We start from the raw sequence: 14,391 nt of genomic DNA on the forward strand, positions 1-14,391 counted from the left end.
TGTTTTGGCCGGCTCAGATTTCGGCGCAGGGAATCAACAAGTTGGACGTCAGAGACCCAGTTAGAAAGTTGGTAATTATAAAGACGACAGACGGACAAATATATAATGAAGGGAAGAAACCAGCGTAAAAAGGTAGAGAGTACTCAAAATCAGAATGCCTCTCCCTCTACAGGGGATTGCAATTCCTCATCAGTAACGGAACAAGGCTTAATAGATTACACGTGTGTTCCAATAACAGAAGCAGGTTTCAAAACGTGGGTGATAAGAAACTTCTGTGAATTAAAAGAACTTGTTCTAACCCAATGCAAAGAAACTAAGAACCTTGAAAAAAGGTTTGACGAAATGTTAAAGAGAATGGACAATTTAGAGAAGAATATAAGTGAATTGATGGAGCTGAAAAACACAACACGAGAACTTCGCGAAGCATGCACAAGTTTAAACAGTCGTATTGATCAAGCAGAAGGAAGGATATCAGAAGTCGAGGACCAGCTCAGTGAAATGAAACGAGAAGACAAGAATGCAGAAAAAAGGATGAAAAGGAATGAGCAAAGTCTCCAGGAAATATGGGACTATGTGAAAAGACCTAATTTACATTTGATAGGTGTACCTGAATGTGATGAAGAGAATGAATCCAAGTTGGAAAATACTCTTCAGGATATCATTCAGGAAAATTTTCCCAACCTGGCAAGGCAGGGTAATATTCAACTCCAGGTAATACAGAGAACACCACAAAGATATTCTTCAAGAAGACCAACCCCAAGGCACATAATTGCCAGATTTATTAGGGTTGAAATGAAGGAGAAAATACTAAGGGCAGCCACTGAGAAAGGTCAGCTTACCCATAAAGGGAAACCTATCAGACTTAGAGCAGATCTCTCAGCAGAAACCCTGCAAGCCAGAAAAGAGTGGGGACCAATATTTAACATCCTTAAAGAAAAGAACTTTCAACCCAGAATTTCCTATCCAGCCAAAGTAAGCTTTATGAGCGAAGGAAAAATTAAATCTTTTGCGAACAAACAAGTACTTAGAGAGTTCACCACCACCAGGCCTGCTTTACAAGAGCTTCTGAAAGAAGCACTATACATATAAAGGAACGACCAATATCAGCCTTTCCAAAAATATATCAAAAAGCAAAGAACTTTAACACAATAAAAAATTTACATCAACTAATGGGCAAAACAGCCAGCTAGCATCAAACGCTGGTATTAAACTTATATATATTTTAATTGGATAAAAAGCCAAAACCCATCGGTATGCTGCATCCGGGCCCATCTTACATGCAACAATACACAAAGACTCAGAGAGAAGGAGGAAGATTTACCAATCAAACAGAGAGTAAAAATAAACTAATAAACAAAAAGCAGGAGATGCAATTCTCGCCTCTGATAAAGTAGACTTTAAAGCAACAAAGATCAAAAGAGGCCAGGAATGACATTACATAATGGCAAAAGGATCAATGTAACAAGAAGAGCTAACGATTTTATAGATCAACGAGATAGAAAATTAACAAGGATATTCAGAACTTGAACTCAGACCCGGAACAAGTAAACTTAATAAACATTTATAGAACTCTCCACTTCAAATACACAAAACATACATTACCACCTCACACCTATTCCAAAGGTGACTATATAATTGGAAGTAAATCACTCCTCAGTAATCGCATAGCATTTCATAGGTTTAAATTAAATATTGGTTGGCTGTTTGTTTGTTATCTTCTTCCCTGATTCCTTCCTGACTACATCATTAAGTATAATTATCAGTATAAAAGATGTTTTCAATACCCATTACTAAATTGCATTCTAGCCTGGGCAAGAAAGCAATACTCCCATTCTCTCTCCCTCTTTCTTTTCCTTCTCCCTCCTCCCCATTCTCTCTCTCTCTTTCTCTTCCTTTTTCCTCCTTCCTATTCTCTCTCTTTCTCTAAAAGAAAAAAAAAAAAAAATTGGTCTTGCTGACAAAAAATCAAATCCTTTATTGAGCATGTCTCCGTCAGTCTGTAGTAACGATTTTTTCCTAAATCTAGTCTGATATTAACAATGTCAATACCAGCTTTCTTTGATTAGTGTTAGCATGTTATATTCTGACTATTATTTTACTTTTCATCTTTCTATATCCTTGTATTTTAGATGTTATAGGGACATGGTATTGGATTTTGCTTTTTAACCAGTCTGGCAGCATTATTAGGCTGTTTCTTGCATTGCTATAAAGAAATACCTGAGACTGGATAATTTATAAAGAAAAGAGGTTTAATTGGTTCACAGTTCTGCGGGCTATACAGGAAGTGTAATGTGGGCATCTTCTTGGCTTCTGGGGAGGCCTCAGTTAGCTTGCAATAATGGCAGAAGGCGAAGTGGGACCAGGCATGTCACATGGCCAAAGCAAGGATGGGGAAGGAGCCACACACTTACAGCCAGATTTTGGGAAAACTCACTCACTACCACAAGGTAACACCAGGCCATGAGGGGTCCACCCCTATGACCCAAACACCTCCCCGCTAGCCCCTCCTCCAACAATAGGGATTTCATCTCAATGTGAGATTTGGAGGGGACATCCAAACTATATCACAGTCTTTCTACTTACACTTAATGGAATTCCCAACACATGGGGATTTGAATCTGCTTACTTTATTTGCTTTTTATTTTTTTCACCTGGATTTTGTTCTTTTTCTTTTGACATTCTTTGAGATTGTTGAATGGTTTTATATGACTCCAATTTTCTCTATTGATTTGGTAATTATATATATATTATTTTCATGATTACCCAAATAGTTATAACTTGTCTCTTGGCTTACTGATGTTTAGTAAAAATTCTTCATTTTCTTTGTCTTATTTGGCACCCCAAGGATCACAAAATACTCAATTTACTCCAGACTTAAAAGGTTTTCTTGTTTTATGTTTTATCTCTGTATTTAAACCTTCTAAGACATGATGATGATTTATAAATAACCAATATATATTTCTGATCTTTCATCTGAGATTAGTTTTCTTTTTAAAGAATATCCTTACTTTTTTTTTTTTTAATTAAGGGACTGGTGATAATGAATTTTCTGTTTGTTGTCTCTCTAAAATGTTTTTATCTCCCTGTTATTCTTAATGTGTCTTGATGTGTATTTTTCCTTGCTGTAGAATTGTTAGGAGTAACTTTTAGCACTTTGAATGTATTTTTTTCATGTCATTTTAAAAGTTGGCTGTCAGTCTTTTGTTATTTTCTCTTTGGTTTTTATCCATTTTACTGTGATGTGCTTGGGTAGCTTTTATTTTACCCTACAGTTTAGAGGAAAAATCATTGAAATAATTGGAGGCTAAGGGAGATGATATCTTCCAGACTGGATTTATGTCTCCTTCTGATAGGGAGCATGGTACACTAGCAATTGCAGATCACTTCAATTCATTTATTGGAATTGAGCTGATTGGAGCTGAGCCTCATCCTTATGAGAACCAGTGAGATGTTGGTTTACCTTTACTGCTGGGTGTATTCCTTTGTGGTCTCATCCCAAAGCATGAATGTTTTACTTTGATGTCTTTCTCTCTGTCTGTCTCTGTCTCTGTCTCTGTCTCTCTCTTTCTTACACACACACACTCACACACACATGCTGAACCCCCTCAATGCCAGTCGTTCATTGGCAGATTGAGTTTTTATACCTGTATTCCCACAAGAATAACTTTGCTTAGCCTTTTCTTGAAGCAGCAGATACCCTTAGGGAACAGCATCCCTAGTGTTGGGCTTATCTCTCTGGGTTACTTTCTTCTCTTAAATTTTGGCCCCATAAATTTACAATGCTTTTTTATTATTTCATTTCTTTTTTTTTTTTTAATTTTATTTACACTGCCTTTTAAGCTTGGTAGTGCTTTCATAGAGATGTTTTTGAATACGCTGTTCAGTTCTAATTGTTCTTAGCAAGAGGTTGGTTTGCATTACCTAGTCTGCTGTTACTAGAGACAGAAGTCTTAACATGTGTTTTTTTGTTGTTGTTAAATAGTTTTATGTTTTTTAACTGTTATGCTCATTTCGTTTTTTTACTCATTCCTATTTATGTCTTGCTTATAAATAATTCTAACAGTTGAATGAAATTACTAAGAATTATACTTGTTATCACAATAACTCAGTTTTTCAATCTCAGTATCTTAAATTTTGGTTTAAAATTATCTGATTTAGTTTTACCATGTCATTCATGATGATTTTTTAAAAATAAACAATAATCCATTTTATAAATAACCTGATACTATATAATTAAAGTTGATAGCAGCTGTCTTTTTCATTAGGATATTTAACTGGTATACCCTTAATTTTTTTGTTGCTGTTAAATCCTACATCATGCTTATAAAGATCAAATGAATACAGTAGCCCCCTCTTTTCCAGTTTTGCTTTCTGCAGTTTTAGTTACCTATGGTCAGCTGTGGTACAAAAATACTCAATGAAAAATTCCAGAAATAGTTTATAAGTTTAAAATTATATGTCATTCTTAGTAGCATGATGGAATCTTCCCACCACCTTGCTCCATCCTGGTGGGATGTGAGTCTTTCTTTTGTCCAACTTCTCCACCCATATTCACTTGTTGCCCATTAGTCATTTAGTAATGTTTGGTGATCAGATCAACTCCAGTGATACCGCAGTGCTTGTGTTCAAGTCACTCTTATTTTGTAATGGCCCCAAAGTGCAAGAGTAGTGTTGCTGGCAATTTGGATACACCAAAGCACTATCAAGTGCTTCCTTCAAGTGAAAAGGTAAAAGTTCTCGACTTAATAAGGAAAGAAAAAAAAATGTGCTGAAGTTGCTGAGGTCTGTGGTAAAAATGAATCTTCTTCATGTGAAATTACAAAGAAGGACAGATAAATTCATGCTTCACACTCCAAACTGCAAAAGTTCTAGCCACAGTGAATGATAAGTGCTTAGTTAAGATGGAAGAGGCATTACATTTTTGGGTAGAAGATAGGAACAGAAACATGCCCTGATTGACGACAGTTGGATTTGGTGCTATCTGAGGTTTCAGGTATTCACTTGGGGGTCTTGAAATGCATTTCCCAGCGATAATGGAGGACTACTGAATGTTCATGAAACTGGGGTAAATTTATCTGATGTTTAATTTTCTCACATCTAGGACACTTTCTTCATGAGCAACAAACCCCAAAGATACAAAGACAAGCTACCAGATAGTGGTGATTCTATGCTTAGGATCAGCACTATTGCTTCAGCTATCGCAGAGGCATCAGTTAATACTGATCCTTCCCAACTTGCTGCTATGATCAAGGCACTTTCAAATAAAACCAGAGACAAGACTTTTCAGGAAGATGAGAAACAAAAGGACTGTTCTCATGTGTGTCATTTCTTACCTAATGATTTAGAAAAAAGTAATGGATCCAATGCATTTGATATGGAGAAATACCTTAGAAAAACAGAAATTAGTAGATATGAAAGTGGATTGGAAAACTTTTCAAGGGCTGGTATATCTGATATTTGGGATTTATCTTTGCCCAAAGAACAAACTGCTCAAGATATTCATACAGTGGACATAAGTGCTACTAGTATAAGTGTGAGGGAACCAGAAGAAAACACAGCAGCTATAGTTCATGTTGAAAATGGGGAGAGTGAGAATCAAGAGTCATTTAGAACAATAAACTCTTCAAATTCACTTACAAATATGAGAGAGAATGGCAGTGCAATAGTTGATGTGAAGACATGTTCCATTGACAACAAATTAGCAGATGTTGGTAACAGTGAAAAAGCCACCTCAATTTCTACTCCATCTGATAGTTATTCATCAGTGAAGAACCCCAGAATAACATCCCTTTGTCTGTTAAAAGACTGTGAAGAAATACGAGATAATAGAGAAAATCAGAGGCAGAATGAGTGTGTCAGTGAATCAAGCAACAGTGAAAAGCATGTGACTTTTGAAAACCATTGCATAGTCTCACCTAAAAATAGTGGTAAGTGTATGAGTTATTGGGCACGTTCATAAAATTACAAAGTTTGTTTTCTCTTCTCACTGGAAAATAATCTTGTCTGATAGATTTGAAAAAGACCTCTCCTGAGCATGGTGGATGTGGCTCAGTGGATGAGCAGGAGAGCTTCAGACCTTCCACATCACCACTGAGTCATTCTTCTCCTAGTGAAATGTCGGGAACAAGTTCATCAGGGTAAGTATGTACCTTCTTTTTTAAAAAATTAAAAATACGTGCTAAGTATAGGAAATTGGAAAAAAGTGTAAAGAAGAAAAATTATTCATCTGTGCATTCATCTTTCAAAGGTAACTCTTGTAAGCTGTGAATTTTTTTCCAGCTATTTTTCTGTTCACATTTTTGTACACTGCTTTTTTTCACTCATTATAACAATTATTAAACAAATTTAAAAGAAAACTAGTAGTGTTACAGACTGCATAATATATCTGTCATGGTTCATTTGATATTTCTGGTGAGTACTTTGTATCCTAACTGTTTTGCTATCTACATGATATTGGGATGAATAACTTTGTTCATAAAATTTGAATTTTATGAATGTCTTTTGTGGCTTTATAAGATATCTTTTATATGTTTATTGAAAGAGTCTAATAAATGGAAAATTTTGCCTAACCAGTAAATTAACAAAAATGTTAAATGTATTTCTTCCAAAATACTGGATTTCAAAGATATCTATTAACTATTTCCCAAGCTGCCATTAAAGTTTTTCATATTCATCTGAAGCAACATGGTATGGTGCTAAATATCAGTGGAGAGCTTAGGTCTTTCTCTGACTCCTTATGGATGTCTCATTTCACTTTCATATACAACGTCACTTCTTATTTAATAGTTAATTGCATTTTATTTTTTATTTATTTATTTTTTTGAGAGGGAGTCTCGCTTTGGCCCAGGCTAGAGTGCAGTGGCGCTGTTTCAACTCACTACAACCTCTGCCTCCTTGGTTCAAGTGATTCTCCTGCCTCAGTCTCCCAAGTAGCTGGGAACACAGGCACATGATACCATGCCTGGCTAATTTTTGTATTTTTAGTAGAGATGGGGTTTCACTATGTTGACCAGGGTGGTCTCAAACTCCTTACTTCAGGTGATCCACCTGCCTCGGCCTCCCAAAGTTCTGGGATTACAGGCATGAGCTACTACACCCAGCCTGCATATTTTAACAGATATATTACTAGTCACCCAGCCCAAAGAAAATTTGAAGATCATATGGCTGTGACGTGGCATAGTATGTTTAAAGTGTTTGGCTTATGCATTCTTCTCTTATGTTTGTTATAGGTATTACTTTACTGTCCCTATGGAAGACTAGAGGGATATCTGAGACTAGACTGATTCTTTTTGCCTTTGAATTGACTTGATCTTTTTGCAAGTTTTTGCCCAAATTCTTTATTTTTCAAGTCTAATTAATTTTATTAGGCTATATCTCTGTGTTGCTTCTTCATTATTACTTTGGTGTATCATACAGTATGCCCCCCCTTTTATTTTGCATGTGTTCTTGCAGTTCACTTTTCATTATTTGAGGAAATTTTACCTCAGCGCACTTGTTCTTGTTAACTAAAGGTGTCAAACTAATACAGCACATCATCCAGTGACTCAGAACATTTTCCGTGCTATATCATGCTCTGTGTGTGTGTGTGTGTGTGTGTGTGTGTGTGTATGCACGTGCATGCACATGTGCATGTGCATACAGAAACCCATGTAGGTACATGTTGTGCAGAAGCTAAAGAAGGCCTGAAGCTATTTGGTTAGTAATACTTTGTCGCCATTGGTTAGAAACTTACTAAGTGGTATTTTGACAACACCATCTTGATTTGGGACTTTTTAAAAGTTCAGAAGTCAAATTTGAATTTTCTGTATATGTCCATTGCCTAGCTGAGTATTCTGAACTTTGTACAAAAAAGAAAGATGGTGGAATGTAGTCAAGTGAAGGGCTGAATTGAAGCTAACTGGCAGAGCATAGGTGTGGAGACTGTTTCCAAAGGTGGCTTGACACTTACTTCCTATCCCCTGTGCTCTTTTGCACTGTGACTTTGCAGCTTCCCCTCAAGAGGTGCAGTCTCTTTTCTGCTCCTTGCCTCTCAGCTGGCAGCCCTATGAAAGGTGCTAATGAACAGAATAATGAGGAAGTAACCCTGGTGTATGTGTAGATAGGGGTGGGACTCACTATTTGTCGCTTTCTGATCTTTTCATTTTACGTTTTATGGCAGGGACATCTGTCTGAACCAAGACTAGAACAGCATGCTTTTGAATGGCCACATAGTGTTGTATTGCATGTCTGTCCTCTGATTTTTGTAGTTCAGTTCCTCTTGTGTGATTTAAGATTTCCCACTTATTATCCACAGTGAAGTGATGACATGTCCTTTTTGTGAAGTCTTTATATTTATCATTAATTTTTTTTCATCAGGATAAATTCCTAGATGTAGAATATCTGAGTCAAGAGGCCTTTGATATGTACCACTTAATTGCTCAACCGAAAGTTGTACCACTTGATAGTCTCATAGTGATGTGTGACCATTTCCATTTCTTTGCACTTATCTGTGTGATTTTTTTTTCCTCTTTGCTCTTTGAGGGTGGGAATTCTTGAATGCTTCTGTTCATTTCCCTTTATCAGATACTTAGCTATTCAACATTGCTATGTGTCTTTATATGGTATTTATTAATGAAAATGCCACAATACATTTTATAGTAGCCTAACAGATGCTTCATTCAGTGGGAATATCCTTTACAACTTTAGATAAATTTTAAACATTGAATTCGCGATTGAGTTATTTGCAAGATTATAGGCACATAGGAATGATTTTTTGCTAATGTAGATAGTTGAAGGACTGGAGAATTCCTGATGTGAGCTACTTTTATTTTTCAGGTGTGCGTTAGAGTCCTTTGGTTCAGCAGCTCAGCAGCAGCAGCCTCCCTGTGAACAGGAATTGTCTCTCTTGGTGTGCTCGCCTGCTGGGGTGAGCAGGCTGACATATGTGTCCGAACCAGAGAGCTCCTATCCTACCACAACTACAGATGGTGGCCTAGAGGACTGCAAGGTGGGCAGCCACTTGGATTATTTATTACTAAGGCTGTCAACTCTTAAAGTGTTACAGATGTTTGATTCAGACTTTAGTTCAAGCCTGTAAAACTTCTGTGTTTCTCTTTTACCTTTAAAATGATTATTGTATGTATACACATATTGAATACCTACTCATGCTGGTAGTCACAGAGGTACAGATATTTTAGGATCTGCCCTCGAAGAACTCTGTCTGGCAAGGCACATTGTGTAATGATGTGCCATGCTGCTCACATACTATGGGGACTCAGAAGGTGGGGGTTGGAAGTCTGACTGCCTGGGGGATGCTTCAGCAAAGGTTTCTGGCAGGAATAAATACACTGAAGCCATACTTTGCAGGAATAAATACACTGAGTTAGGCAGGGTGGAAGCAGAGTTAATACACGAGGAGGTGGAGAGTTGTAAGATACACACTGCATCTGAGGTGCTCCAGGAAGTTTAGAATAGCTACAGTGACTCATGTCAGTGGGGAGAAGTAGATGAGGCTAGAAGAGGGGTGGCCAAACCGTGAACAGTGCTGGGTTTAAAATATCAGAGTTAGAAGGCTTTTAAAAGCAGGTCACTGTCATGATCTGTTTTGATTTTGTTTTTTGTATTTTTTAGAAATGGTCTTGTTCTGTCACCCAGGCTGGATTACAGTGACACAATTACAGCTCACTACAGCCTGTGACTCCTGGTCTCAGATGATCCTCCTGCCTCAGCCTCCCAAGTAGCTGGGATTATAGGTGTGCACTAATCACACCTGGCTAATTTTTAAATTTTTTGTAGAGACAGAGTCTTTTTATGTTCCTCAGGCTGATCTTGTACTCCTGGGCTCAGGTGTTCCTTCTGCCTTGGCCTCTCAAGTAGCTGGGACTGTAGGTGCCCACCACCACACCTGGCTAATTAAAAAAATTTTTTTGTTAGAGACAGAGTCTTGCTATGTTGCCAGGGCCGGTCTTGAACTCCTGGCCTCAAGTGATCTTCCTGCCTTGGCCTCCCAAAGTGGTGGGATTACAGGCATGAGCCACCAAGCTGAGGCTGGTTTGATGTTTTAAAAGCTCACTCCAACAGCAGTGAAGAAGGAGGGTCTAGGAGGAGCAAAATTAAAATCGGAGATTTGACATGAGGCCACTGTAGTGGTTCAGGCAAGATACGGTGCACACTTAGGCCAAGGCAGCAGCAGTGGGGTTAGAATAGAAGAAGATCAGAGAGATTTATGTGGGAGTAGCTAGTGTTACCTGTTTTGAGTGTGTATGTTGTGGATGTGAAAGTGTTCAGTTTTTTAATGAGCTAACTGACTGCTGTGGGTATGCTGCATAGTCCTTTTCCACCAAGCTACTGAAGAGTTACTGAATACACAGCATAGCGTTAGAGCATTACACTCTTTTCTTTGATAGCTGTCTTTTTCATGGTGTTGTTGATATTGAGTCTGTATATTCTTATCGTAGTGGTTGAGAGCTGGGCTATGGTGTCAGATAACTTATCTTCTGCTTCCTTCTCAGACAGATTACTAAAGTTCCCTCAAAACCTGTTTCTTCATCTGTAAGGAGAAATAGTATGTGAGGGCAGTGCTTGTCACCTAGTAAGTCACCACTGGATACATAATGTTATTATTAATTGGCAAATAATATAGTCTTTGTGTCTTAGTGTCTTTATTTCTGAAGCTTTGGCCAGGAGAAATTTACAAACCAAGTACCAAAGAAGTCAGTGAAGGTTACATCTATCTAGTCTCTAAATTTCAGCCAGTCCATCCCACAGAGCTGTAGGTGTTACTCTTCAGGTTATGTATTATGTACAAAGAAATGAGTGTGGACATTTACTGGGATTGTTAATTTCATGCTTCATAGAACCACACAAGTTTAGAAATGGGAGAGGGCTTAGAACACATAAAAGTTAACATCTTTGGCCGGGCTTGGTGGCTTACACCTATAATCCCAGCACTTTGGGAGGCTGAGGTGGGCGGATCACCTGAGGTCGAGAGTTCAAGACCATCCTGGCCAACATGGTGAAACCTGGTCTCTACTAAAGTACAAAAAATTAGCAGGGCGTGGTGGCAGGTGCCTGTAATCTCAGCTACTTGGGAGGCTGAGGCAGGAGAATGGCTTGAACCCGGGAGATGGAGGTTGCAGTAAGCCGAGATTGCACTATTGCATTCCAGCCTGGGCAACAAGAGCAAGGCTCCATCTCAAAAAATCAAAACAAAAAAAGTTAACATCTTCGAATCTTCAAGCTTAGGCAGCAGCATGGACAGATGGTGGGGCGGGGCGCTGCTAGCCTACTGAGCCAATACCTGACCTCAAGGTTGTTATTTCAAACTTGCTCGGTACCCCCCACTTATTCATTACTAATTCATTCAGATTTTTATTGTAAAGTTTACACAAATCCCTTAAATCTTAAAAAACTTATTAGACCTGGTCCTTTATCTGTGCAAAATTTTGAGATATACTTAGTGTATATCTCCTATTTATTATTATTATAATTCTTTTTACAAAACAACAAACACAAATTTTCTAATGTAAGTCTGCATTTCACAACTGCAAGACTACTCTTTTTGTGTAAATGAATTTTTTTTCAAAGAGAAACTTCATGGACATCTCTTTGTTACTTGAGTTTATACCAGCATAGTTTCAAATTGTTATATTAAGTTTATCTGTGGATTATTAAAAATAAATTTTGTTGTACTCAGAGTGATATCACCAGCGAGTTGAGCACCACAATTATTCAAGCCAGTCCAGCCCCGCTGGAGGAACGGGATATGGAAAAATTGAGAGAAAAAGTTCCATTTCAGAATAAAGGGAAAGGAACGTTGTCATCTATTATCCAGAACAACTCTAATACTAGAAAAGCAACTGAGACTACTTCTCTGAGTAGCAAGCCTGAATATGTGAAACCTGACTTTAGATGGAGTAAAGATCCTTCCTCCAAAAGTGGAAATCTGTTGGAAACCAGTGAGGTAGATTTGACATCAAATCCTGAGGAATTGGACCCAACCAGCCTGGCTCTCCTGGGCAAGTCAGGTCTGAGCTGTCAGGTGGGGTCAGCCACATCGCATCCTGTGTCCTGTCAGGAGCCTGTAGATGATGATCGAAGAATAATTCCTAAAGATATGTCAACTGCTGGCCATGAGTTCAGTGGCCGGGTTTCTCAGCAGACCACCTCTGAAAACCAGTGCACTCCTATTCCCAGAAGCACAGTTCATGGCTCTGTGACTGACATGCGGAACAGGCCGGCTGCTCTGCACGCACTCTTGACACAACCCTCTCTCAGCACAGCTCCCTTCGCTCAGCAGTATTTGGGAACACTCCCTTCAGCTGGAAGCGCCGCCTTGCTTCAGTGCCATGCTGGCAATGCCACAGTCTGTGGCTTCTCAGGAGGCCTTCCCTATCCAGCTGTTGCAGGAGAACCTGTGCAGAACTCTGTGGCTATGGGAATTTGTCTAGGACAAAATATCAGCTCTGAATGGATGGGTACCTCTTCCCTCTGTAACCCATATTCTAAATCCTTAAATCAGAACCTGTTAAGCACAGCAAAACCTTTCCCTGTGCCGTCTGTTGGTACAAACTGTGGAACTGAACCATGGGATTCAGGAATGACATCAGGATTGGGTAAGATGCTTTTTCTCTTTTATTGTTGCTTGCTATTGTTTTCTCAAATGACACCACAAAGCTAGTTTGTTTCAGGGAGTTACCGGTTAGCATTAATTCCTTGCAAGTTTTGTGCTTCTTCCTAAACTGAGAACACCATAATATATTTCTGTGCAAGGGTCCCTGAAGTTGGCTTAGAAAAAACGCTACACTATGCAGGTGACAGGCTGCATATGGCTTTGTCTTCGTTGTCTCTCTTTTGTTCTGCCATTGCAGTTTTATGGTTATTTCACATAGGAAATACGCAGTTAAGAGTTGAATGCCAGAATGAGTGAGTGCTTCCACCTGTGAGTCTCTGGGTGGCTGTTGTGGTGGAGAGGCAGCACTCTGGTGAGTCTATAGGGCAGCTTCTCTCTTGCTGACCGTCACTCTGCCTGCAGAGCTGGTAGCTGTACTTTTTCTGACAAGGTACACACCGCTACTGGGGTGCTGTCTTCTCTGCCCTCTGGAGCACCTATGTGAGGATGTTGGAAGATAGGTGGTATTGTTAAAATCTGATAGATGTCCGCATCTGGAAAGAGCCTCTGGAGTTTGTTTTTAGTATAAGCAGTGACATGATTTATGAGAGAAAAGGAAGAGATTACTTACAGGCACTAACCTCAAAGAATTGATTAGCTATAATTGCGAGCTTGATCCAATTTTAATTTTCTTTTCCTGAGCTGGATGGAAGCAGGACAAAATTGTTGGCAGGCCTCTGAGGCTCATGCAACATCAAGGACTCCATCTGGAGCGCTTTGACTCTAGCTCTGAAGTGTACAGGACACTTTTTAAACTCATTGCCATTTAACAGATTTGGCTTATAATCAGGGGTTTGCTGTAACTTGCATTTTTGACTGTGTTTTATTCTCACCCAGGGGGTGTCCGAGTGCCCGAGGAGTTGAAGTTTCCTCATGCCTGCTGTGTTGGAATCGCTTCCCAGACCCTCCTCAGTGTGCTCAACCCAACGGACTGCTGGCTGCAAGTCAGCATTGGGGTCCTCAGCGTTTGTGTTAATGGTGAAAAGGTAGCTTTCTGTGTCTTTCTCATTTAACCTAACAGTTGCATTGTGATTAGGTGCTTGATTTCCCCTGACACTGTCATTGCCATGGCATCTTTTTCTCAGGCCCCTTTTGTTGTAGTGCTTATAGAGTGTAGAGTGAAACAGTGTGTTTTGCATTTTCCATCATTTATTAGTATTTGTATTTTATTATTATTTATTTGTAAAATCCTATAAATTTGCTTTTACTGTTATTATTTAAATCATTAAAAGCACTGAGTTTCTGATTGCTTCTTGTTAGTTTTGTTAAAGGTGATTGAATATAAGGTAACTATGATTTATTTTAAAAAAAGGAAAGCAGTTACTCTTGGAGCTTATGGCTTCATTTGGCAAGGGGAGTCTTTTTGACTAATTTATCTGATGATTTTCTTACATGAGCTTTTGAAATACCTGGAAATGCAGTTTTAATATGAATTCTTGTGACAGAGGTCTCTTACATAGTCAACTACAGCTGTTATAATTCTAGACTCTAAATCTTCTCTCCTGGTTCCAGTGACCATTCAAATGTTGATGAGTAGGGAGGGGGTATATATGGTCAGCCACTGTTTTGAAATACCCCAGTTTTACGACTGTTGCTTGCGAACCAGCATTGGTGAATGTGTTTCCTCTTCCCTCGTGCCTCGTAGTGGCCATTGTTTGCCTGGTAAAATAAGATTGCCTCCCCACAATCTTGGCTTTTCCCCTCTACTTCAAGTCCTCAGGTTAGATGAAAAGCGGGTGATT

General features: G+C 38.8%; 1 protein-coding gene across 2 annotated transcripts in view; it reads left to right on the forward strand.

Annotated features, from left to right (window-relative positions):
* The window catches only part of CEP192 (centrosomal protein 192), a 135,941-nt gene that overhangs the window by 60,109 nt on the left and 61,441 nt on the right, over window positions 1-14,391 (forward strand). For both annotated transcript variants that reach the window (XM_012472511.3, XM_064379456.1), the window contains 5 exons: window positions 5,102-5,927; window positions 6,011-6,137; window positions 8,815-8,986; window positions 11,675-12,593; window positions 13,487-13,635. In XM_012472511.3, the coding sequence (XP_012327934.2) occupies window positions 5,102-5,927; window positions 6,011-6,137; window positions 8,815-8,986; window positions 11,675-12,593; window positions 13,487-13,635 (2,193 nt within the window). The remainder of the gene's footprint in view (window positions 1-5,101; window positions 5,928-6,010; window positions 6,138-8,814; window positions 8,987-11,674; window positions 12,594-13,486; window positions 13,636-14,391) is intronic.

Source organism: Aotus nancymaae, unplaced genomic scaffold, assembly GCF_030222135.1.
Source record: "Aotus nancymaae isolate 86718 unplaced genomic scaffold, 86718_ANA_hifiasm-v0.15.2.pri h1tg000020l, whole genome shotgun sequence".
In the NCBI taxonomy this organism is placed as follows: domain Eukaryota; kingdom Metazoa; phylum Chordata; class Mammalia; order Primates; family Aotidae; genus Aotus; species Aotus nancymaae.